The following is a 24140-nucleotide window of genomic DNA, read 5'->3' as shown; positions in this document are numbered from 1 at the left end:
TTAAATTCCTCAATTTGTTAAATTTCTACTTTAAGAGATTTCTCCATTAGAGCTTCTTTCTCTTCAACCACCATTGTTCAATTTTAAACTTCTACAACCTTCCAAGTTCTTTGTTGGTGAAATTCTTCACATCTTCCCATTTCTCTGTTGAGAAAATCATGTTTTGGGGAGGGAGAGAAGCCCGAGGTTTTTTTACTCTCAGGTTTGGTGAATAATTCTCAACTTAACATCAACTTCCATTCTCTTGTATCTGTGATCTTAATGGGAATTAACACATTTTTCAGGGAAACTTGAGTTTCTCAATATCCTGTCCTTTCTCTCATCAGCATTTCCCCTTTTACTTAGGCTTTTATATTAGTCACCTTTCTTGTCTTCAGAGCATAGTCCTTAAAAAGCAAGAGCTCTGTTTCTAGTTATTAGCTTTGCTAAGAGGATTTTCATTTTCTCAATGACAGCAATTTAGCTTTGTAAGATAGTTAACAATAACCAGGTAATGCTCCCTTTCATATATATTCTATTTTAAACTCTAGTACCCATCACATTAATCTCATTTGATCTGTGGAGTACCCTTCATTGAGAGGGCTCATCTGTGGCAGCTTCGAGGGTCATGCTGCAATTGATTTTGCCCAGAAGATTCCACTTTCTCTGTATTACCATTCAAACACAAGAAACACAGGCTCATTTAAGTTTGAAATTGGAATAAATAAAATAATAAATAAATCTCATCTCACTTACCTGTCAACCATCTGACAGTTAACAAAAGGGCATTTTCTTAACTATAAAATAGAAAGAATATTTAGGAAGTATAGCGATGGTTCAGTTAGATAGACACAGCCTGCTTTGTCTACATTTCTGGCCTGAAAATGTGCTGAATTCCTTGGAACTTCTAGCAAGTCTAAAGGGCACTGACCTAGGTGTATACCATCTTGCTTTAGGCACCTCCTTCCTAGCCTTCATCCTCCAGAAGGAAGAGGGCCATTTCCAGCCTGGTCTCTCTTGCCTTGGGAAAAGGAGAGTATTGTTAAATTTTTATGTCGTTGGTTGGACTTGATATTTTAATTGGTGGTCGCCAGGGATTTAATTTCTAAATCCCAAATTAAATTACTAAAATCTAATTTATGGTATTTTGTTTATAATAGAGGGAAGATATTAAGGAAGAGAGAAAGGGGGATAGAGAGCTCTGGCTTCCTCAGAGACAGGTAGAAATTCTAAGCCCCAGCCAGGGGAAAAGAGTCTCAAGGAGGCTCAAGGAGGTTCCTCCAGAAAGGGCAAGGAAACTATGCCTTTTCACTCACCTTGGTGACTAGAAGGAAGGCAGTCTGAAGTCTCCTGTATAAGTTCCTCCAGGGGTCCAGTTCCACAGCCAAGTGTCTTCACTCCAAGTCTGAGTATCTGTCTTCCAGTCTCTCCTGAGTGATTCTTCTTCATTCTTGATTCTGTATCCATACAGTGTGCCTCTGTTTCCTCTATTTAAAGATCTTTTTCTCTTGTGTCACCTCCCCTAAATTTTACGTCTACCAATCACAATAGACAGTCCTTTCCAGGACTGCCCATTCTTTCACATGTGGGTCACAGACCTCCCACTCAATGTATGAAATGGGTGTTCATACCTTTTTGTGGTTAGTTCACACCTTTTTTTGTGGTTAAAATGGGTAAATCTCCTTTAAATACTGTATTAACACTTTGGGTATTAAAATCTAAAAATAGACAGGGGATTATAATTTTATCTTAACTATCAAGGAAGAGCCAAGTAAGTACCTTCATTGTTACAATCAGGAGATAGCCAAATCCAATCTTCACAGCATCACCTCTCCTGCTCTAAGCTCTTGCTCCCTCACCTGAACTTCCTGCAGCTCTGAAGGGCTCCCCCAGATTTCATATTATTTACTTTGGAAATCTTTCTACGTTTTTAATTTAACAATTAACAAATTCCTTCCTGCTCAAATTTTTTCCCATTCCTATACTTCTGAACCTTTGTAGGTCATCATCAAAACCCCATTCCACATTCCACATTCCCCCTGCCTGATTGCAGTTCCTTATTTCCATTCTCTTAAAATATTCTTCCCTCCACTGGGCCTTCTGGAATGCCAGTTTCATAGGGAACAAACTTTATTTCATCTTAAATCTTTTTTTCCCCATTCCTTCCATCTTCTAGCTCCCACTAAGACCTAGCTCTTTACTGATGACACAGACTTCCTGGACACCTTTTCTACTACTTGCTACACTCTAACTCATTGCATTTGCACCCCCCAATTGGTCATGATAGGGGAGTTGGAATAATCTTTGCTCTTCATTACTACTTCCAGGTTCTCTTCCTGCCACCATCATACAGTAACCTTTCCTTTCAAATTCACACAACCCACATCTGCTATTGAAATATAATTCTGGAAACTGTTGTCAGCATCTTCAAACGTTCTACTTCTTCCTCAATGAGTATAATACCTGATTTATAGTCTCTATTCCCTGAAATCCTGCTGTTATATGAGAGAAAGAGAGAGAGAAGGCGGGAAAAAGGGAAATGGAGAGTGTGAGAGTGTGTCTGTGTGTGTGTACACATTCCCTCAAATTACCTAACCAGCCAGTACATCTACTTAACCATTTCCCTAAGCTACACACAAAGATGATCATACTCTTGATCTTGCCATCAAATAAATGCAGGCCTTCCATGTTCATCCCTTTTCTGATCACCATCTATTGGATTTCCACCACTCTCTCTGCCTTCTAATACCATACCCTGTTCTTTGTCTGAAGTGTGATCTCTCATCTATTGACCCTTAAGTTGTCTTTAAAACCATCAACCCTGCACTAGCCATGCTTTCCTCTTTTCCCATTGTGAGTCCCTGGTGAACCAGTTCTGCTCTATACTGACATCTTCTCATGAGTTCCTAGTCTTCTTGTTATTGCATCTATTGTATCCAGCTAGATCTCAGCCTTGAATCACTTATCATCTACTGCCTTTGTGCAGACCTATGCTTCTGAAAGAAGATAGGAAAAAATCACCCAATGGTTTTGATCGTGTCTGCCACAGATTTGTTACACCTCAACTGGGCTCTGACTACTGCTAGGCAATCCTACACCTCCCTCACGAACTCATCATCCCATTCTCCATAGGGGCATTTCTAAACCTTTTTCATACCTTCACAAACTTTCCTTTACTTCCTCTCCCTTCACCCTCTTAAATGAGATCCTTGCTTATATTTTATTGAAAAAATTGAGGCCATTCACCCAGAGCTCCCACTTCTCTCTTGTGTTACAGAGATAACTTCTGCTGCTATCTCCTCCTTCACTCTTGTCTCACAATGATGTGATAAGGTAAACCCCTCTCCCTGCCCAAATAATTCCATTCTGTCTTGTCTCTGCTAGCTTAATGTCCCCAGTCATCTTTGCTCTCTTACTTCAGTCTCTCTCCATCTGTTTCCTTATTGCTTATAAACATACTCATATGTCTTCTATCCTTCAAAAAAAACCCACCTCACTTGATCTGTCCGTGCCCTCTATCATCCCATATTTCTCCTGCTTTTTGTAGCTGTACTTGAAAAACTGTTACCTCTACTTTCTCTTTCAGTTTCTCTTTTTTCCCTCTTACTCTCTTCTAAACTTTTTGTCTTTTGATCTCATTATACAACTAAAACTGGTCTTTCAAGTTATTAATGACCTCTCATAGCCTTTTCTCAGTCTTCATGCTTCTTGATTTCTTTTCAGCTTTTGACACAGTAGATTACCTTCTTCTCCTTGAGATAGGCTATTCTCTAGGTTTTCAGGACATCACTCTACATTCTGTTTCTCCTCTAGCCTAGCTGACTGCTCTGCAGTCTCCTTTTCTAGATCTTCATTCACTAACTTTGGGTATCCCACAGGGCTCTGTCCTGAGCCCCATTCTCCTTCTATTATATATTATTTCATTTGATAATCTCAGCAGCTCCTCTGTATTCAAGGATCATTTCTTTGCTGATGATTTTCAATTCTACTTATGCAGACCTAACCTTCCTTTTGGCTTCAAGTTTCACATCTACAGCTGCTTATCAGAAATCTTGAACTAGGTATCCTTCAGGGGACATCTCCAATCTCCATCTGTAGCTCTACTAGTCTCTACTTCAGGGAACAAGATGCCTTTCCTAGGATAAGCAGATTACTTCTAATCTTATCCCAGCGCTGCTAAATCATCCAGGAATACCTTCCCCACCTCCCTGAGCCTCTTCTCCAGGCTGACAGTAGAATTGGAGTTTAGAATACTAAACCCCTCCCAAAGCTCTCCTTTATAAAAGGCAGAAAATGATTTTCCAGCTATAACTGTTTGGTTTCAGCTCCACAAAACAAGGTGCTCCCCTCACCCCAGGTCAGTTACTTTTCAGCTTTCCAGTGTGCTATTAGACTTTAATTCCAGGAAGACAAAGACTATCTTTTCCTTGTTTGTATCCCCAGGGCTTAGCACAATTACTTGGCACACCTATTGTGCTTAAGAAATGTCTGGGCAGCTAGGTGACACAGTGATAGAGCTCCAGATCTGGAGTTAGGAAGACACATCGTCCTAAGTTCAAATCTGTCTTCAGACACTTACTAGCTGTGTGAAGATAGGCAGGTCACTTAACCCTGGTCGCCTCAGTTTCCTCTTATGTAAAAGCCAGAGAAGGAAATGGCGAACCACTCCAGTATCTTTGCCAAGAGAACCCCAAATGAGGTCATGAAGAATTGGATATGACTGAACACAACATCTATTGAACTTAAGTAAGTTGAAATGCCCTATGAAGCATCTTAAATTCAGCATGTTTAAAACAGAAATCATATCTTCCCTCCAAACCCTCCTCCCATCTAAACTTCCCTATTATAGAAGGTATCACTATCCTCCTACTCCTTCAGACTTGCAATCTAGGTGTCATCTGTGACATCTCCCCATTTCTTTAGTCAAGGCCTGTTGATTTCATTTTTCTGACATCTTTTGAGTATGTAACATTCTCTCTTCTGAAACTGCTACCTTCATCTCATCACATCTTTTAACTACTGCAGAAAATCTATTGATTGGTCATCTTGCCACAAGTTTCTCCTCAATGTAGTCCACTCTCCACTTAAAAAACCCAATACCTTCCATGGCCCTGTCCTCTTCAATGCAGTGACATGGGCCTCTTCCTACAAGAGACTCTATCTCCTGAATCTAGGCATTTTCATTGGCTTTCCCCCAAGCCTGGGATGCTGCCCCCACCCCCACCCCTCCCCAGTCCCTTCCTGGCTTCTGTGACTACCTTCAAATCTCAGCTAAAATCTCAGGCTTCTACAAGAAGTCTTTCCTAATCTCTCTTCATTCTAATGCCTTCCCTCTATTGATTATTTCCTACTTAACCTGTATATATTTGTTTATAGGTAGTTGTTTTCATGTTATTTCCCCTTATCCCCCCATTAATTATGAGCTCCTTGAGGATAGGCCTTTTGTCTTATATCTTTATATCCTCATAAAAGTGACTAGCCTGTGGTAACTGCTTAATAAATATTTATTGACCTGTTGACTACTTATTTGCAGTTCTTTAGTGAATGATTTATTTAATATCCTTTGACCATCAATTGTGTTTATTATAAATAGCAAGGTTGTATTCAGCTAATTGGTTTTTATGGTGAATTCAAGTCATTTATGTGCACTGTTGATCATTGTTTATTTCTGGAGAGACTCTTAGCTTTCTTTTCCTTATGGCCCCCCTTTATAAGAAGAAGAGAGTGATTCTAGAAGGAATCTGATTCCCACTTGTAATTCTATAAATAAAGTGTTCTTTTCCTACTTCCCTGGCTCTCCAATGTTAACCAAGTCCCTACTGTGACCTCAACTTCTATCTTTTTTTCTTTAATCATCCTTTAATGATTGGCCCTTGAACATTGATATTTTCTTTGTTTGTAAATTATTTCCTCCAGTTCACCTATCTTCTCTTTTATTCACTTTTTATTTACTTTTCTGTCTCTACCTCTTTCTTGTTTAAATTCATGGATCGTTACCCCCAGACTTTGTGTTCAGTAGTCTTTTATTCTCCCACTCCTTTCTACATGTTGGCATATTCATTTCTTGCCCACCCCATTTATGTGACATACTAGTTTCCTTTCCCTTCCTTATTTAGTTCCTAGTCTGTTCCTTTTTCTCTCCCTTTTCTTTCCTTTATTAAAACCAAACCAGCAAAATAAGTCTACACCTATGATTTCTAGAACCTGGCAGTTGGTTGGTGTACTGGACAGAGCACTAGGCATGGAATCAGGAAGACTTGAGTTCACATAGGGTCTTGAATACTAATTAGTTTTGTGACCCTGAGCAAGTCATTTAGCCTCTCTCTGCCATATTTGTCTTATTGAACTCCCTCTGTCATACTCAAAGACATTAGTATTCTGTTTTTCATTCTTTTTACTTTATTTTGTTTCTTGATGTTTCATGGGGCCATTAGCTTCCACTTGCCTAATTTAATTTTTAGGAAATTATTTTCTTCATTGAGTTTTTGTACCTCTTTTTCTACTTGGCTAATTCTGTTTTTTAAGGTGATATTTTCTTCAGGGTTTGTGTGTGTGTGTGTGTTTGGTGCCTTTTTTTACCAAGCTGTTAATTGTGTTTTCATAATTTTCTTCCTTCATTTCTTTATCTAATTTTTCCTTTTATTCCTCTTAGTTTTTAAAATTACTTATCTCTTCTATTTCATTATTTTCTTCTGAGTTTATGTCTTAAACTTCCCTATCTCCATAGTAACTTTTAATGGTCAGAGTCTTGTTTTGTTGTTTGCTTATTTTTCCACCTCATTTCTTGATTTTGAACTTTATGTTAAAGTCGGTGCATTTTTAGTGGGATGCAGGGAGTGGGTGACACTCACAAGTTTCAGGTTTTTTTGCACTGGTATTTTCAGAGCTAATTCGGGGGACAGGGGGAGGGTTTCAATGAGTCCAAGGTGATGTGGTCTGGGTGGTGTAATTACTCCTCTCCTAATCTGCAACCTCGTCCTTACCCAGGCAGGGCTTCCTGTTTCTTAGAGATTGAAATTGGTAATGTTCCTCAAGGCTCTTGCTCCCTTTGTTATTTATTTTAAAAAAAATTTTTTTAAGACCTTACCTTTCATCTTAGAATAAATACTGTATTGGTTCCAAGGCAGAAGAGTGGTAAGGGCTAGACAGTGTGGGTTAAGTGACTTGCCCAGGGTCACACAGCTAGGAAGTGGCTGAGGCCAGAGTGAACCTAGCACCTCCTGTATCTAGGCCTGGCTCTCCATCTACTGAGTCACCCATTTGTCTCCTCCTGCTCTCTTTAGATAGATACTGTTCTTCAGGGATCCTACTTCCCTCTTGACTGGAAGTGCTCCTTTCTACCCTTGAATTGTGACCCAAAAATGGGTATAGACAGTGGAGTTGCCAAACTGTCTTAATACTGTGTCCAGTTCTAGCACAGGGATCCCTTTTAATCTCTTTCTGACCAGTTGCCAGGTTCCTTTACTGTCTCTGGATGCCATGTCTGTCACCACTACCTAACTCTATCACTGGTGTATATTATCCCTGTACTCTGGGTCAGCTTCCACTCCTCTGACAGAGATCTCCCCTTCTGGGGATGGAACAAGTTTCATCCTTGAAATTATTCTGATAGATGGACTTTTGTTGCAGAATTATGGTTCTAGAACTGGAAGGAAACTCAAAAAGTCACCCAATTCAAGCTCCTCATTTTACAATTGTCTTTTAAATTTACAATAAAGCTAAATTGAGTATTTGTGTTTTCTGGGGTAGGCTTTGTGGTAGCTTCTCTTTATTTGTGAGTCATATGAAATATTTTAGAATAAATTTTATTTAAGTAATGACAACAATTCTGCTCTCTCTTTGCAGGAAGATGTTTCATTGAATGGATATAGAAAATATTTGATATCTCAGTCCTCCCCAGCTCCACTGACTGCAGCTGAGGAAGAATTACGGCAAATTAAAATTAATGAGGTATGATAGCTACTTCAAAGGCCTTAATGTTTGGAAATTTAATTGTCAGTGAAAGTTGATAGATTTGATATCAATAACAGAAAAAAGGGAGTAGTTTGTTGTCTAATATATACTTGCTATACTTTGGGTCTCACAATTATATTTATTGTTCATTAGGCATTACTTGAGAAGAAAGTTGAAGGTGATTATGAAATCCTGACTTAACATGTAATGCTCATGAACTATTTTTATAATTTGTTTTTAGCATTTTTCTTTGTGTGCTAAGAAATGGTCAGAAATGACTTCTTATATTTATTCTATAAATATTTATATATGTTGTTTCTTATTTTAGAATGTAAGCTCCTTATAAATAGGGATTATTTCATTCATTTTTTTGTTATCGCTAACATAGTACCTGGCACATGTTAGGTGCTTAATACTTTTTAAGAATTTTAGGGAATAGTAATGATTACCTATTGGGAATAAAATGCAGTTCAAGTAGACTCTTATAATGATATTTTGAGAAATTATTGGAAGATTAAATCTTTGAAAATCAACTTTGGTGTTAATTCCATTAGCAATCCTTATTAATAGACTACTGGATATCTTCTGAGATTTTTTTTACATAAAAGATCCATTAGTTTAAGTGCCATTGGTAGAATAATAACCAGAAAGGTGGTTAATTAGTGTTATTTATCCCTGGTGTCAAAGATTTATGTTTATATTAGACTGTAATTCTTTTGTACAGTGTTTCTGTTATTATGCTAACTTGGTCAAGTGTGACAGTATTTTATTTTTTGCAATCAGAACTCAACATGTACCAAGTTTACACTTGAATATGTTCTATGATATGTTTCTATTATCCAGTATCATTTATGATGTAGATTTACATTTTTTAATTAAAATTTTCTTTTGTATTTTTTCTGTTGTTGCACTGCAAATGAGAATCTTGTTAGTTGTGTATAGTTTTGATTCACTTATCAAAATGTTAAAATGGGCTCCTGTAGAATTAGCAAAGAACTTCTTAAATTTTCTGAAGTTTTTTTTTTTTTAAATACCTGAACTACTCACTTCTTTTTATTAGAAACGAAAACACTAAGTTTGGAACTTCTGCAGTGGTGATAACTGTTCAACTGTTGTGGGTATCTGTATACTGTGTTGTATTTCCTTGAGTGCATGGTGTTTGTACTACATTTTGTGTCTGCCAGAATAAAGTGAAGCTTTATATTTAGTGTTTTATATAAAACTGTACTGTTGAAACTCAAATTGTTAGTCCTTGTACTCTTAAGGGAGTAGTCAGATAGTAATGGATCAAAGGGCTTAAATAGTCTGATTTTTCAGTTCTGGTTATGTTGAGATCTGGCTCAAAAAAACAAATTCTTTTCCCTCACTTGTTTTTCATAAACATGTCTTACTTTGCATGACAACAGAGTAGTAGGATTTACAGTAAAAATGGTAAATTTAATAGGTTTATAGGATTAATTTTCAAAATCCAGGTGTTGCAGAGAAAAAAGATAGTGCTACTTACTTTATGTAAGTTAGGTTTCTTTAACCTGTACTATTTGAACACATGGTGCTAGACATTTCATTTGTAATTTGGATCATTATATTGTCAATTTAATTAATATAGTTATTTCACCTTTCAGGTCCAAACTGATGTTGGTGTGGACACTAAGCATCAAACACTACAAGGAGTAGCATTCCCTATTGCTGGAGAAGCTCTTCAAGCTTTGGAAAAATTGAATAATAGACAGCTCAACTATGTACAGTTGGTGAGAAAAATTATGCCAATTATATATAAATAAGTCAACAAATTGGTTATTAAAAAAAGGAAGCAAAAGTTTATTTTTCAGCTGTTACCCTTTCTGTGGTTATAAATAACAATGGCTGACAACTGTTTGGAGTTTCACATATCATTAATTCTTTTAAGCTTTGTGACAATTCTGAGATAATACTACAAATTCTATTATTTCCATTTTATAGATGAGGCAGCTGATACTTTTGCCTGTGATTTAGGACTATCTACTAGAGCATACTTAGTGCCCCTTAGAAACTTATGTTTAAGTTTTTTTTGTAAAATGTATAAATGAGTTTTTGAACTGAGGCTCTGTTTCACGTGTTTTAACAAGTATGTGCTGTCTCTTATTGACAGGAAATAGATATAAAAAATGAAGTTATTATTTTGGCCAACACAACAAATACAGAGCTAAAAGACTTGCCAAAAAGGATTCCAAAGGACTCGGCACGTTATCATTTCTTTCTGTATAAACATTCCCATGAAGGAGACTATTTGGAGTCTATAGGTATACGTTATATCTCTTCTCTTGGAATTTACATTAGGATTTTTCTGCTTAGTACTATTTCAGTAAGGTATCCTTGCCATTTTCTTATTCCTTGAGCTTTGTTGTTATTTTGGTTTGCTTTTGATGACATGCTGTTAATTTTCATAAAATTATTTTATCTTGCAGTTTTTATTTACTCAATGCCTGGGTACACATGCAGCATAAAGGAACGGATGCTTTATTCTAGCTGCAAAAGTACTCTGCTAGAAATTGTAGAAAGAAAACTACAGATGGATATAATTAGAAAGGTGAGTATACTTGGTTTTTTCTAGGGCCTTCTATTTTGTTCTAGTTTCAACTAATCACAATTTGTAAAATTCTTGATTTGCATAATTTGAGAAATCACATTTACTTCATAGCTCCTCATAGACCCCAAGGGAGATCATTGTCAATGTAAGGTACTTGAAAAAACTCATGGTATACATTAACCCAGAAACAAACTGGGGGCTTACCTAGATGCTTAGCACATAATAGACATTTTTTTTAAAAAGATAGTTGACTAGTAGTATTAACAAGGAACGTAAAGCTCCCTAAATGACTTCTGGAGTGAAAGAATATAGCAGAAATTTTAAGTGAAGTCACCTTGTCACTGCCAACTCTGGTACGGTAAAAAAGATAATTTCTTTAATACCCCCTGCGTATAAACATACTCAAGGCCCTCTCTTCCTTTAATAAAAATCCCTATTATGCCCTTCCATCCTCTCACTTTATCTTATCTATTCTGTCTTCTTTTTTCTAGCTCAGCTTCTAGAGAAAGCCATTTCCTCTCCTCATTTATCAATCCCTTGCAATTTGGCTTTTGACTTTATCATTCACCTGAAGCTGTTCCCTTCAAATTTTTTTCTTAATTCCTAAATCTATAGTACCTTTCTCAATCCTCATCTTTCTTATATCTGTACCAAATTTGACACTATTGGTCCTCCTCTCTTCCCAGATAATTCCTGTATTCTCCCCTTAGGCTTTTGTGACATATGGCTCTTGGATATCTTCCTACATGTCCAGTTACTCATCAGACTCCTTGTTGAATCATCATCACCCATAATTCTACCTCCTAACTGTTGAATATGACACAAGGCTCTACCCTGGGCCCTTTTCTCATTATATGCTCTTTTGGTAACTTCATCTGCTCACATGAGTAAGGTTACTGCTATGCAGGTGACTCCCAGATATATAGAGCCAATCCTGGTCTCTTTCCTGTATATCAGTGCTATGTTATTGCTAGCTTTTCCCACATTTTGAAACATCATCCTATAACAGTGAAATAGAATTAATTATTTTTCCTACTTTCAGTTGTGTCCCATTCTTCATGGCTTTTTATGGTAGTTTACTTACAAAAGGAGAAAGAGTGAAAGTAAGGAAATGAGAGAGTAGATAATTATTACTCTGGCCTGGTCTGAACCAGGCAGGACTTCAGAGACCTCAGCAAAGGTGGCCCAGAGGTAAATTAAACAAGGGTTCTAGCCACAAGGTCTCCTCCAAGACAAGAGACCTCTCCAGAGGAGTCAACCTTTTTCACTCACCCATGTAGTAGTTCTAAGGGGAAAATCCAAGAGCAGTCCAAGATCCCAAGCCAGAGCTGCTCCTTCTAGGTCAAGTTTTGAAGGTGAAAGAGCTGGTCACAGGAAGTTCTTCCCACTTTTAAAGACTATTCCTTTCATAACTTCCTGTGCCTTCCAGTCTATGTGAACCAATTGCAGCTATAGCTTTGCTTTAAGACTGCCCAGGGGGCAGTCAGTCGATTTTGATTTGTCACCCGTTATAGCATAAATGGGTCACAGACCTCCCCATACTTAAGGATAAGTGGACATATATGGCTTTCAGGGATTAATTCTAAAAGTGGACGAGGGGAGAGTTAATCCCATTTTCATATACTGAGACCTTTTCAGGCCCACTTGCCTCCTTTAGTGTCCACCTGCCACTCAGCTCTCACCTGCAGCATGTGCAGGAGCCACACCTTGGTAAAACCATCTCAGCAAGTGGACTAAACCAGGCTGCAGGCCACCAAGGCCTCAGACCCATCAGTGAGTTAGGAGGGCATGACTTCCCCTGGCAGAAGGGACAAGTGACCCCAATTTGTTCCAACAGCCATGAATGTGGCTGAAGCAGAGGCCATAGAGGACTCTGAGCTTGGTTAGAGAAACTGAGGTCATCCATTGCACCCTGGGCCATTGACAGCAGCCCTGACTTCTCTCTTGTCCCTGGAAGATGAGGGTGAGGCTGGTAGCTCTGCTGCACTTCAATCCAATTTATGCATGAATCAAAAGCCATCACCCATATCATTAGTGATATCATTTTGGTCCTTTTTAAGTATAAAGGAAAACAACTAATCAAATATTTACTGGATGTTTCTAACTGAATGTCCACAGCAGAGCACATTATCTTTTTCTAAAACTCTCTGTATTCTAAACTTTATTGTTTCTCTTATGAATGCTGTCAAACTCCCAGTCATTGAGGCTCATAACTTAAGTCATTTTTACTACTTCAGTGATCTTCACCTCCTCCTTACCCCATATATTCATTTACATCTTATTTTTGCCATCACAGCATCTTGTATCTCTCCCCTTCTCTCTCCATTCTTGGAGTCAACACTTTAATTCAGGTCTTGCTCACCCCTCATTTGGACTCTTGCAATAGCTTAATTATTTTCCTATCTGTGTTTGTCTTTTTGTTCTTCACTTAGTCCTCTAGAGCAGTAGTGTCAAATTCAAATGGAAATGAATCCTTAAGGACCAAGTACTGGTTTAGAAAAACACATATTAACGTCATTATATTTTTGTTTTGTTAAATATTGCTGTATGCAGAATTTGAATTTTAACAAAAGGGAGATCTCCACACACAAGATAACATTTATTACCAGGGACATGCTACCTATCTATAAATATGTCAGTGACTTGCTTCCATTTATGCCAAAGACCCTGAGCAAGAGGATAATTCCCCTTGTAGAGGATTTGGGAAGTACAGAACAAAGAACAGAACAGCTTCAATGATGTCCTTAGATTAAGGACAGAGTGATACTTTACAGAGCTGAGGTGTATGACTGGTTGGAACAACATGATTGGTTGGAAGTTTGGTAAAGAGCATTAGCAGTGACACCCCTTTCTACTTAAAAGAGTTTATTGTTGGATTCCAGGTGTAAAATAGCAGCCCAGAATATTAGACAACAAACTAGATATCCTTGTAGGATAGTGTGGTGATATAAATATATAGACCCAAACTCCCTTTGCATTATGTGCATTCTCCAGGGTCAATTAAATTCCTTGAGGCAGGAGAGCTGGATTTTTCAACTTAATCCATTACTAGCCAGCTGAACACTGAACTAAGTTTAGAGGCAAAGAAGCATGACTTAAAAAGGGACGACCATATCAGTTATTTGTAAATAAGATCAATAAGAAAATGATAGAGGATCATTCTTATATACTGCCACTGTACACAACTTCTAAGGCACTATTCTTACAGCACATTGACTTCTATCACTCAGTACCTTTGCCGGCTTCTCTTACTATCCTCCCCTTTCTGTATTCTACAGTGCAGTCAAACTGGCTTTCTTTCTATTTTTCAGACATGTCACTTCATCTCCCATCTCTGTTCTTTTGCAGTTTGTCCATCTGTGCTTGGAGTGCAGTTCCTCTTAAAAACCCTTGACAGTTCACTTTAAGTATTTTATCCTGAGTGAGGCCAAATGTTGATCACTTTATCATCTTGGTTTCATTCCACTTAACCCAGTTCTCATCCTGTTTCTTTTCAGGCTTCTTCTTCCTCTGTGCCATGCCCACTTAAGTGTGTGCCCTAAGATTCTGTCTTGGGTCTTCTCACTAAAGTGGGTATGTGTAAATACTATCTTTCCTGATGCTCTCATTAGCTTAATTGATTTTGTTATTGTCTCTATGCAGATGATTTTCAGATCTATACATTTCACTATAAATTAATTATTCCCCTGAGTTCCAGTCCTATATCACCAACTCCTTTTCAACGTTTCAATCTGGACAATTGCATAGACATCCCAAACTCAACTTGTTGAAAACAATTTAACTTTCTTCTCAGACCCTTTATCTTTCCAAAGCCTACTTTTTTGAGGCATCACCATATTTCTGGTTGCTCATGCCCTCCAGTTCAGTGTCATCCTTGATTCTGTCCTCACTCCATATCACCAGTCCATTGTTAAATCATGTTTACATTCACAGGATCTTCCAAATACATCTCCCTCTCGCCACAGTAGCTTAGTGTGGGCCTTTATCACCTCATGCCTGGTTCTCCCTCCCCCAGGTCTCTTCCCCCTTCAGGCCATCCCAGCTGCCAAAGTGTAGGTATCATCTTGTCATCCTCAATAAATTTCAGTAGCTCCCTATTATCTCTAAGATCAAACATTAGACTTCATTTTTAGTGTTTAAATTTATTCATAACCTGATCCATTCCTGCCTGTCCAGTCTATTTATACTTTGCTGTCTTCCATTTACTCTGTGATCTACTGGTCAACTTAATGTTTCTAGAACATGACCAACTTCTTTCTGCGCCTTATCTTAGCACTGGCTGTCCATCTCTAGAATGTGTTTCTCATCTCAGCCACTTCTGTGCCTTGGCTTCCTTCAAGAGGCAGTTTAGGGGGCAGCTGGGTAGCTCAGTGGATTAAGAGCCAGGCCTAGAGACGGGAGGTCCTAGGTTCAAATCTGGCCTCAGACACTTCCCAGCTGTGTGACCCTGGGCAAGTCACTTGACCCCCACTGCCTAGCCCTTACCACTCTTCTGCCTTGGAGCCAATACACAGTATTGACTTCAAGACAGAAGGTAAGGGTTTTATTTAAAAAAAAAAAAAGAGGCAGTTTAAATCCTTCCTTCTTCCAAAAGCCTTTCCTAGTTCCTCCAACTGCTAGAGTCTTCTATTCTGAGATTACCTCACCTTTACTCTGTGTATATCCTATATATCCCTAATTATTTACATGTTGTCTCCCCCATTCGAATGTGAGTTATTTGAGGAAAGTACTAATTTTTGCATTTTCTTGTATCTCCAGCACTTAGCACATTACCTGGCACATAGTAAACACTTGATACATACTTATTGACTGGCTGACTGAAAATCCTAGTATGCTAGCCTATAGGTTACAATTTTTCAGATAATTTCATTATTACTTGAGACACTGGGAGAACAAAGTACAAAACTATTTTCCAAACAGAATACTTATTCATATACACTCAGCTACTTATATTAACTGTTTTTTTTGGGGGGGGGGGGTTATACATAATACATTTTTGTTATATTCATGTGTTTTTATATTACAAAAATTCATTTCAGAAAACTGATATGCTAAGTATTGGCACAGTTATTTGGGTTTCTAGTTTTAAATATCTTAGATTTAAATGCTGTTTGATTCTAAATTTTCAGTATTACTAATCCTTTTTTACTTTGTAGATTGAAATAGATAATGGAGATGAATTAACTGCAGACTTCCTTTATGAAGAAGTACATCCAAAACAACATGCCCATAAGCAGAGTTTTGCTAAACCAAAAGGTCCTGCAGGAAAAAGAGGAATTAGAAGACTAATTAGGGGTCCAGCTGAAACTGAAGCTACTACTGAGTGAAATACATTCCTGGTAATACTAAGTATTACAAGACCAGCTTTTTAAAAATCCAGTTTTTAGTACCAGAGAACTGAAATCATTGCATACTAATGTGAAATGTTCAGAAAAAAATTATTAAAAAAATAACAGTACCTCTTACTTGTTAATTTTCAGCAAGACAAACTAAAAGAATTATTTCTATTCTTTTCAACCTAAATCTAAAAAACATGGTAGCATTTCAGTTTTAGAACATTGAATTTCCAATCAGCACTTAATTAGCATCACCCAATTTAGTCTTTCCATTTTCTATAATGCTTGAAATTTCATACAAGTAGGTTAAATCTGTGTATTCTTATTAGTGACATATAAAGAAAATCAACTTCCAACCTCTCCTAACATTCCCTCCAAAATAGCCTATACTCCCTTCTCCCACCCCAATTTGAACATCCATATGAGTCATTTTTTAAAAACAAAAACAAAGAAGACAGAGAAGATGTCTATTAATGAATTTGTTAAGTAAAAAGTTATTTACTCTTTTGGAAACATTGGTTTGTGCCTGATAGGTAGAAATATATCCACTTTGGGGAATAATATTAGCTCTTATAGAAATCTAGGATACATTCATGATCCTTTGAAATTTGTAACAGTTTACATTTCTACTTGACTTGTACTTTGTTAATACTATTCTTGCACCAGATTGATTGACTGAAAAATTTAAATCATTTAGTAAATTTCAGCAGTGAATGATTTCTCCTTATGTTTTGAAATGTTAAGTTTAAACCATTTTGGTACATTAAAAAAAATTTTTTTCCCCCAAGCTGATCAAGTTATTCTATGCTACAGGAAGGAGCCAAATGATTAAAATCCATATTGAATTTAAAGTTAATGTGATTAAATCAAAGAAGATAGCAAATTTTAAGCCCAAACTTTGGGGAAAAAAACACTAATACTGAGTTTATCTATAGAAAAGCTTTAAATTTAACATAGTATTTGATTATTTTAAAATTATTGAACAAATTGTTTTCTAATTTATTATCTACAGTACTTGCACACTCCAATATGTCAGCTTTTTAAAAGTTTGATTTGAGCATATTTGCTTGGTCCTCTATCTTGTTTAAAACAGACACACAATTATCAGCTAATGATTTTGCAGTTTATTTCCAACTCTAGAACTTTGGAGCTTAATTTGAAAGGAATTAGAACATTGTTTTGAATTTGATATGTTTAAAAAATTGCTGCAAGAGCCATAATTTTCAGTTGGATTCAGTTATTTTCTAACTGAAGTGAGCCAGGATTTTCAATCAGTAGGCATACACATTTCATATATAATGCAAAGCATTCCATTTCTAGGGATCTAAATTTTATTGCACATAGTTAAACCCTTTTTTGCACACATTTTTTTCAGCAGTGAGACCCAGTAGAGAAAGGTGTCTTAGAGACAATTTATAGGCTGGCCAGTTGAGTACTTAAAAACTAAAAGGGCAGTCTGTGGAGTTTTGTTTGTTTACAGGTAATAGTTCAGTTTATAATACTTAAATATGCTAAATAATTTACATTCATGCTACACTGGTTTATACACAGTAAAGATGAATTTTAAATTTGATTTGCAAATTTAAAAATGTCATTAATAAGACTTCCACTGAATTAAAAAAAATAAATTCCACTTACCCTACATGAAAGTAAATGAATATTCTTGAATATGATATAAATTTGTCTTAAGGTAATTTTTTCTAGTTGTCATTGTTGAAAATTTTTAAATGCATATATCCTAGAGCATAATGATGGCTTCTAGTATGTTTAAGGTAGAAGTTTACCAAAAATACAAATTTTTTAAAAAAAACTAATGAATTTATACAGCAGCAGAGAATTATATTCCTCTTGTGAAATTTTTATAAGTACTTTTTATATCAATAAAAACGTTTCCTCTCTCATATATTTTTAAGACCATTCTCTGTGGTACAATTTATTTATTTATTTTAATTTAGTCAATTTAGGACATTATTCCTTGGTTACAAGAATCATATTCTTTCCCTCCCCTCCACTAACCCCATCCCATAGCTGACATGCAGTTACACTGGGTTTTACATGTGTCCTTGATCAAAACCTATTTCCATGTTGTTAATGTTTGCACTAGGGTGATCATTTAGAGTCTACATTTCCAATCATATACCCCTCGACCCATGTGATCAAGCAGTTGTTTTTCTTCTGTGTTTCTACTCCCACAGTTTTTCCTCTGAATGTGGATAGTGTTCTTTCTCATAAATCCCTCAGAATTGTCCTGGGTCATTGCATTGCTGCTAGTAGAGAAGTCCATTACATTCGATTGTCCAATTTTTTACTACCACAAAGAGTGCATCTATGAATATTCTTGTACAAGTCTTTTTCTTTATTATCTCTTTGGGGTACCAACCCAGCAGTGCTATGGCTGGATCAAAGGGCAGTCAGTCTTTTAGCGCTCTTTGGGCATAGTTCCAAATTGCCCTCCAGAATGGTTGGATCAATTCACAACTCCACCAGCCATTCACAACTGCACCAGCAATGTCCCAAATTTGCCACATCCCCTCCAGCATTCATTACTTTCCTTTGCTGTCATGTTAGCCAATCTGCTAGGTGTAAGGTGATACCTCAGAGTTGTTTTGATTTGCATTTCTCTGATTATAAGAGATTTAGAACACTTTTTCATGTGCTTATTAATTGTTTTGATTTCTTTATCTGAAAATTGCCTATTCTTGTCCCTTGGCCATTTATCTTTTGGGGAATGGCTTGATTTTTTGTACAATTGATTTACCTCATTATAAATTTGAGTAATTAAATCTTGGTTAGAAGTTGTTATGAAGATTTTTTTCTCAGTTTGTTGCTTTCCTTCTAATTTTGGTTACATTGGTTTTGTTTGTTCAAAAACTTTTTAATTTAATGTAATCAAAATTATTTATTTTACATTTTGTGATTTTTTTCTAATTCTTGCTTGGTCTTAAAATCTTTCCTTTCCCAATTATCTGACATGTATACTATTTTGTGTTCACCTAATTTACTTATAGTTTCCTTCTTTATATTCAAGTCATTCACCCATTCTGAGTTTATCTTGGTTTGGGTTGTGAGATGTTGATCCAAACCCAATCTCTTCCACACTGTGTTCCAATTTTCCCAGCAGTTTTTATCAAGTAATGGATTTTTGTCCCCAAAGCTGGGATCTTTGGGCTTATCATAGACTATCTTGCTGAGGTCACTTACCCCAAGTCTATTCCACTGATCCTCCTTTCTGTCTCTTAGCCAGTACCAAATTGTTCATGATGACCACTGCTTTATAATATAGTTTGAGATCTGGTTCTGCAAGGCCACCTTCCTTCACTTTTTTTCATTATTTCCCTGGATAACCGTGATCTTTTGTTCTTCCAAATTAAACTTGGTTATGTTTTGTTCCTAATTCAGTAAAAAAGTTTTTTGGTAGTTCGATGGGTATGGCACTAAATAAGTAAATTAGTTTGAGTAGGATTGTCATTTTTATTATGTTAGCTCATCCTACAGATGAGCAATCAATGTTTTTCCAATTGTTTAGTTCTAGTTTTAATTGTGTGGAGAGTGTTTTGTAGTTGTGTTCATATAGTTCCTGTGTTCGTCTCAGCAGATAGATTCCTAAGTATTTTATATTGTCTAGGGTTATTTTACATGGAATTTCTCTAATTCTTGCTGCTGAGATGTGTTGGAAATATATAGAAATGCTGATGACTTATGTGGGTTTATTTTGTATCCTGCTTCTTTGCTAAAGTTGTTAATTATTTCTACTAGCTTTTTAGTTGATTCTCTAGGATTCTTTAAGTAGACTCATATTATCTGCAAAGAGTGACAGCTTCGTCTCCTCATTGCCTATTTTAATACCTTCAATTTCTTTTTCTTCTGTAATTGCTACAGCTAGTGTTTCTAGTACAATGTCAAATAATAGAGGTGATAATGGGCATCTTTGTTTCACTCCTGATCTTATTGGGAAGGCTTCTAATTTATTCCCATTGCAGATGATTTTGTCTGATGGTTTTAGATAGATACTGTTTATTATTTTTAGGAAAGGCCCTTCTATTCCTATACTTTCTAATGTTTTCAATAGGAATGAGTGTTGCATTTTGTCAAAGATTTTTTCTCCATCTATTGAGATAATCATGTGATTTTTGTCGGTTTACTTGTTAATATGGTCAATTATGTGGATTGTTTTCCTAATATTGAACCATCCTTGCATTCCTGGTATAAATCCTATCTGGTCATAATGAATAATGCTCGTGATGACTTGCTGGAGCCTTTTTGCTAGTATTCTATTTAAGATTTTTGTATCTCTGTTCATTAAGGAGATTGGTCTGTAGTTTTCTTTCTCTGTTTTTGACCTGCCTGGCTTCTCAATCTGTACCATATTTGTGTCATAAAAGGAATGTGGTAAGATTCCTTCTTTGCTTATTCTGTCAAATAGTTTGTATAATATTGGGATTAGTTGTTCTTTGAATGTTTGATAGAATTCATTTGTGAATCCATCTGGCCCTGGGGATTTTTTAAAAATCTTTTTTTAAATTACCCCTCACCCTCTCCCTCCCTTGTATTGCTTCCCTTCCCACCAGTCTGTTTATTACCCTTCTAATTCTCTGTAGGGTATGAATCAATTCTCTGCCCCAATGAATTTGGTTGTTCTTCCGTCTTTAAGTCAGTTTCAAACCATGTAAGAATTAAGTATTTTCTTTACCCTATTTTGTTTCTTTTCACATTTCTTAGTATTAATATATATTATACATATATCTGTATACATATTTATGTCTTGGCATTTCATCCTATACAGTTTGTCACTGTTCACTCTTAGTATAATCTTTCAACCCGGTAATGATAACAATCTTTTCAGAGTTACCAATATCCTCTTTTCTCATAGGGATACATATCATTTTAACTTATTGGATCCCTTAAAAAAAGGTGTTTTTTTGTTTGTTTGTTTGTTTTTCCCCTTTATTACATTTTGGTGATTCTCTTGATTTGTGTGTTTGGGCAACAAATTTTCTGTTCAGGTCCTGTCTTTTCTTCATGAATACTTGGAAGTCTTCTATTTTATTAAATGACCATACTTTCCCCTGCAAGAATATAGTCAGTTTTGCTGAGTAGTTGATTATTAGTTGTAGACTTAGTTCCCTTGCTTTCTGGAATATCATATTCCATGCCTTTTGGTCCTTCAATGTGGATGCAACCAGATCCTGTGTTATCCTAATTGTAGTTCCATGGTATCTGAATGACTTCTTTTTAGCAGCTTGTAATATTTTTTCCTTGGTCTGGTAGTTCTTGAATTTGGCTATAACATTTCTGGTTGTTGTCAGTTGGGGATTAAGTACAGAAGGTGATCTGTGGAGTCTTTCAGTCTCCACTTTTCCAATTTTCCACTCTTGTTGGGGCATTTTTCTTGGATAATTTCTTGTAGAATGATGTCCAGACTTTTTCTTTTGTCATGATCTTCTGGTAGACCAATGATTCTTAAGATGTCTCTCTTAGAACTGTTTTCTAAATCTTCTGTTTTGTGGCTGAGGTGTTTCATATTTTCTTCAAATTTTTCATTCTTTTGATTTTGTTTTATAGTTTCTTGCTGTCTTGTGCAGTCGTTTGCTTCTAATTGTTGTATTATAGTTTTATCCCTGAATTTTTGGTCATCTTTCTCCTTCTGATCTTTCATCTACTTTGCCTCATTTTCAAGCTGATTAACTTTGGCTTTCAAGAAACTATTTTCTGTTTCCAGATAATTTATTCTGCTTTTTAAGTTCTTTTCCCAGTTGTCTTCAGCCTCTCTTAATTGTTTTTTGATTTGTATTTTGAGTCCTTCAAAAGCCTGTGTCCAATTTGCTGGAATTTCTGTGTTTTTGTTTGGTGTTCCTTGATCATCCTCTGGTTCATTTGCTCCTTTGTTCATTGCCTGGATAGAAGCTGCAGGTTGTAATTTCTTTTTTTTTCCCTGTTGTTTACTCATATTTCCCCCTTCTTTATCCCCTGTAGTTGCCTGTAGTCTTGCCTCCTCTCTTTATGTGCTGGATCTGTGGGTTTGGGCTGTTCTGTTCTGAAGGGGCTTCTTCTCTGTTCTGCTGATTGATCAGATTTTCAGATCTTCCTAGGCTAACAACAGAAGCTGAAAAGGAGCTGGGCTTCCTGCCCTGTTGTTAGGGTTGTTGCCTGTAGTTTGTTGTAGCCTTTGCCATTTAAGCTCAGTCAGCAAGTCTCTCAGATCAGTCTGTGGGGAAGGGGTGTTGGAACTTGAGCTTCCCTGTCCCCTGAAGGCTTCTTATCTGCCCTTATTGATGACATTAAGCCAGGGTGCCGTTGAATTGCAATGCTGGCTATGTCCAGATGCCAAAACTTCCAGAAAAGGGAGGAGGTGGAAGAGGCAAGATGGAGCCTTTTGGCCAAGACTGGGCTGCTTGCTCTGAGCTTCCCCTTCAGCTGCCTCTACGCTGCCTATATTCTAAGCCCTGAGCCTGGCACAGCTTTGCTGGCAAGGTTCTCCCTCTGGACTAGCACCCTTGCCCACCCAGAGATTCCAGCCTCATGCTGTAGGTGGGGAGGGGTCCTGGGATGTTCTTTCTTCCTTCTTTTTAAACCCCTGTGGTCTAGAGTTCAGGCATTTGGGGGGGGGGGGCGTGCCTTTTAAGTTGGATCCATGAGGAGGTTCCCTAGCTCTGTCCCGTTAGATTTGGTTTTCAGTCCCCTTGATGTTTTTGATGGGTGTGGAGAGGGTTTATGGAGGTCTGAACTTTTGCTGCCTCTAAGCTGCTATCTTTACTCTGCCTCTCTGTGCTACTGTTAAAAAAAAATCTTTCCTCTCTTTTTTCCATCTGGTATATTTATTCTTTTATGCATCAGGTTTTTGGAGTTATTGCAAGTCTTTGCACATAATTAGATTTTGAATTTTAGAAAACTGTCTCAGACCTTCATTTTGATTGCATTTTAATTTTTTTTAACTCTTATTTTCTGTCTTTATAACACTAAATTCAGAAGGACAAGGGTGAGGCAAAGGGGGTGAAATAACTTACCTGGAGTCACACAAGTAGGAAGTGTCTGAGACTAGATTTGAACCCAACTCTTCCTTCTAGGCCTGGTGCTCTATCCACACTATAGCATCTAGCTGTCCACAATTTGCTTTTGTAATTAAGAATTTGAAGCAAAAAAGAGAGCATAACAGAATTTCTGTGTTAGCAGTCTTTTGGGGGGAAAAGGTTAGTTAACTGGTAAAGTATGCCAGCTCTATATATGCAGTCTTGGCAAATTAAATTCAAAACTATTGCTTAGAATTACATTTGAATACAGTAAACTCTTAATTATCCAGTGGTAGATAACAGGTCATTTCCTATTTCCCTTTCTTAATGTAGATGCTCTCATGGCTGTTCTAGTACCATGATTTTCTTTTGTTCCTTCAGCCATTTCACCTAGCTGCTCATTTTTGCTTCTTTTCCAGGGATTTTACAAATTTATTTCAGATATAATTTTTAAAAATTTTATATTCATACCATTACATTACTATTTCGGGACCCTTTAAATGAACCGTTGGAGCAGCAACATAATGATTAATGTATTTTAAATTTTTCTGAGCTTTCTTGAATTTGCATTTTCTATTTATTATTTGTTTTAGGTAATTTAAGACTTCCCCTAGTAATTCAAAGGTTTTTCTACTGAACCAAGCATCATATATGGGGCATATTTTACATCATTTATCCATAAGCAAAGCTTGTACTCTAAATTTCTCTGCCCCGCACACCCCCCCCCTTTCCCACCCTGTTCTACAAATTGTGAGGGTTGTATTTTTTACTGTTTCCCTTTTTAGTTCATATAAAAAGATCAGTTTGAATGCATCCAATAAAAAATAGTTCTTAACTAATCTTTTTTAAAAGTCTTTTCTGGTTGACTTCTATAATGTTTTTGTGTAAATAATATGACCATTTAACATAGAGTGTAGCTTGACTCTTAAATATGTATAGTAAAGTTTATGGTAAGTGATTATATTTTTAGTAGTCAAGTTAAAAGTATAGTATTTTTTTGTACTTTTCAGGTTCCTTTTGATTGACTTGATAAAATTTGAATCAGGTCATTTCCAAATTGTACTGCCTAAGCAGTATTTGAAAATTTTCCAACGCTTTGTAAAGAAAAGTTACAATTCTTGAGTAAAGCTCCTCGTTCTTAAGTTTATACATTTTATAAGATACCTGCTTCAATATAGTAGTGCTTAAAAAGTGCTTATCCACTGATAAAATAGTAAAGGAAAAATGACAAGAAGGAAGGGAATAGCTTGACGTGAATACGACAAATTAAATAACCTAATAATTCAGTTGTCAAGTTCC

The 24140-nt window shown here is 36.5% G+C and overlaps 1 protein-coding gene across 1 annotated transcript in view; it reads left to right on the top strand.

Moving 5' to 3' along the window:
• TWF1 (twinfilin actin binding protein 1) overlaps nucleotides 1–17746 on the top strand; it is a 40866-nt gene extending 23120 nt beyond the window's left edge. The window contains exons 5-9 of the mRNA XM_001367169.4: nucleotides 7825–7929; nucleotides 9555–9680; nucleotides 10061–10211; nucleotides 10377–10498; nucleotides 15655–17746. Coding sequence (XP_001367206.1) covers nucleotides 7825–7929; nucleotides 9555–9680; nucleotides 10061–10211; nucleotides 10377–10498; nucleotides 15655–15825 — 675 coding nt within the window. The 3' untranslated portion in view covers nucleotides 15826–17746. The remainder of the gene's footprint in view (nucleotides 1–7824; nucleotides 7930–9554; nucleotides 9681–10060; nucleotides 10212–10376; nucleotides 10499–15654) is intronic.
• The last annotated feature ends 6394 nt before the right edge of the window (nucleotides 17747–24140 follow it).

This window comes from Monodelphis domestica, chromosome 5 (genome assembly GCF_027887165.1).
Source record: "Monodelphis domestica isolate mMonDom1 chromosome 5, mMonDom1.pri, whole genome shotgun sequence".
Taxonomy (NCBI): Eukaryota; Metazoa; Chordata; class Mammalia; order Didelphimorphia; family Didelphidae; genus Monodelphis; species Monodelphis domestica.
The sequence above is the reverse complement of the archived record's forward strand: the minus strand, read 5'-3'. Positions and strand labels throughout refer to the sequence as shown.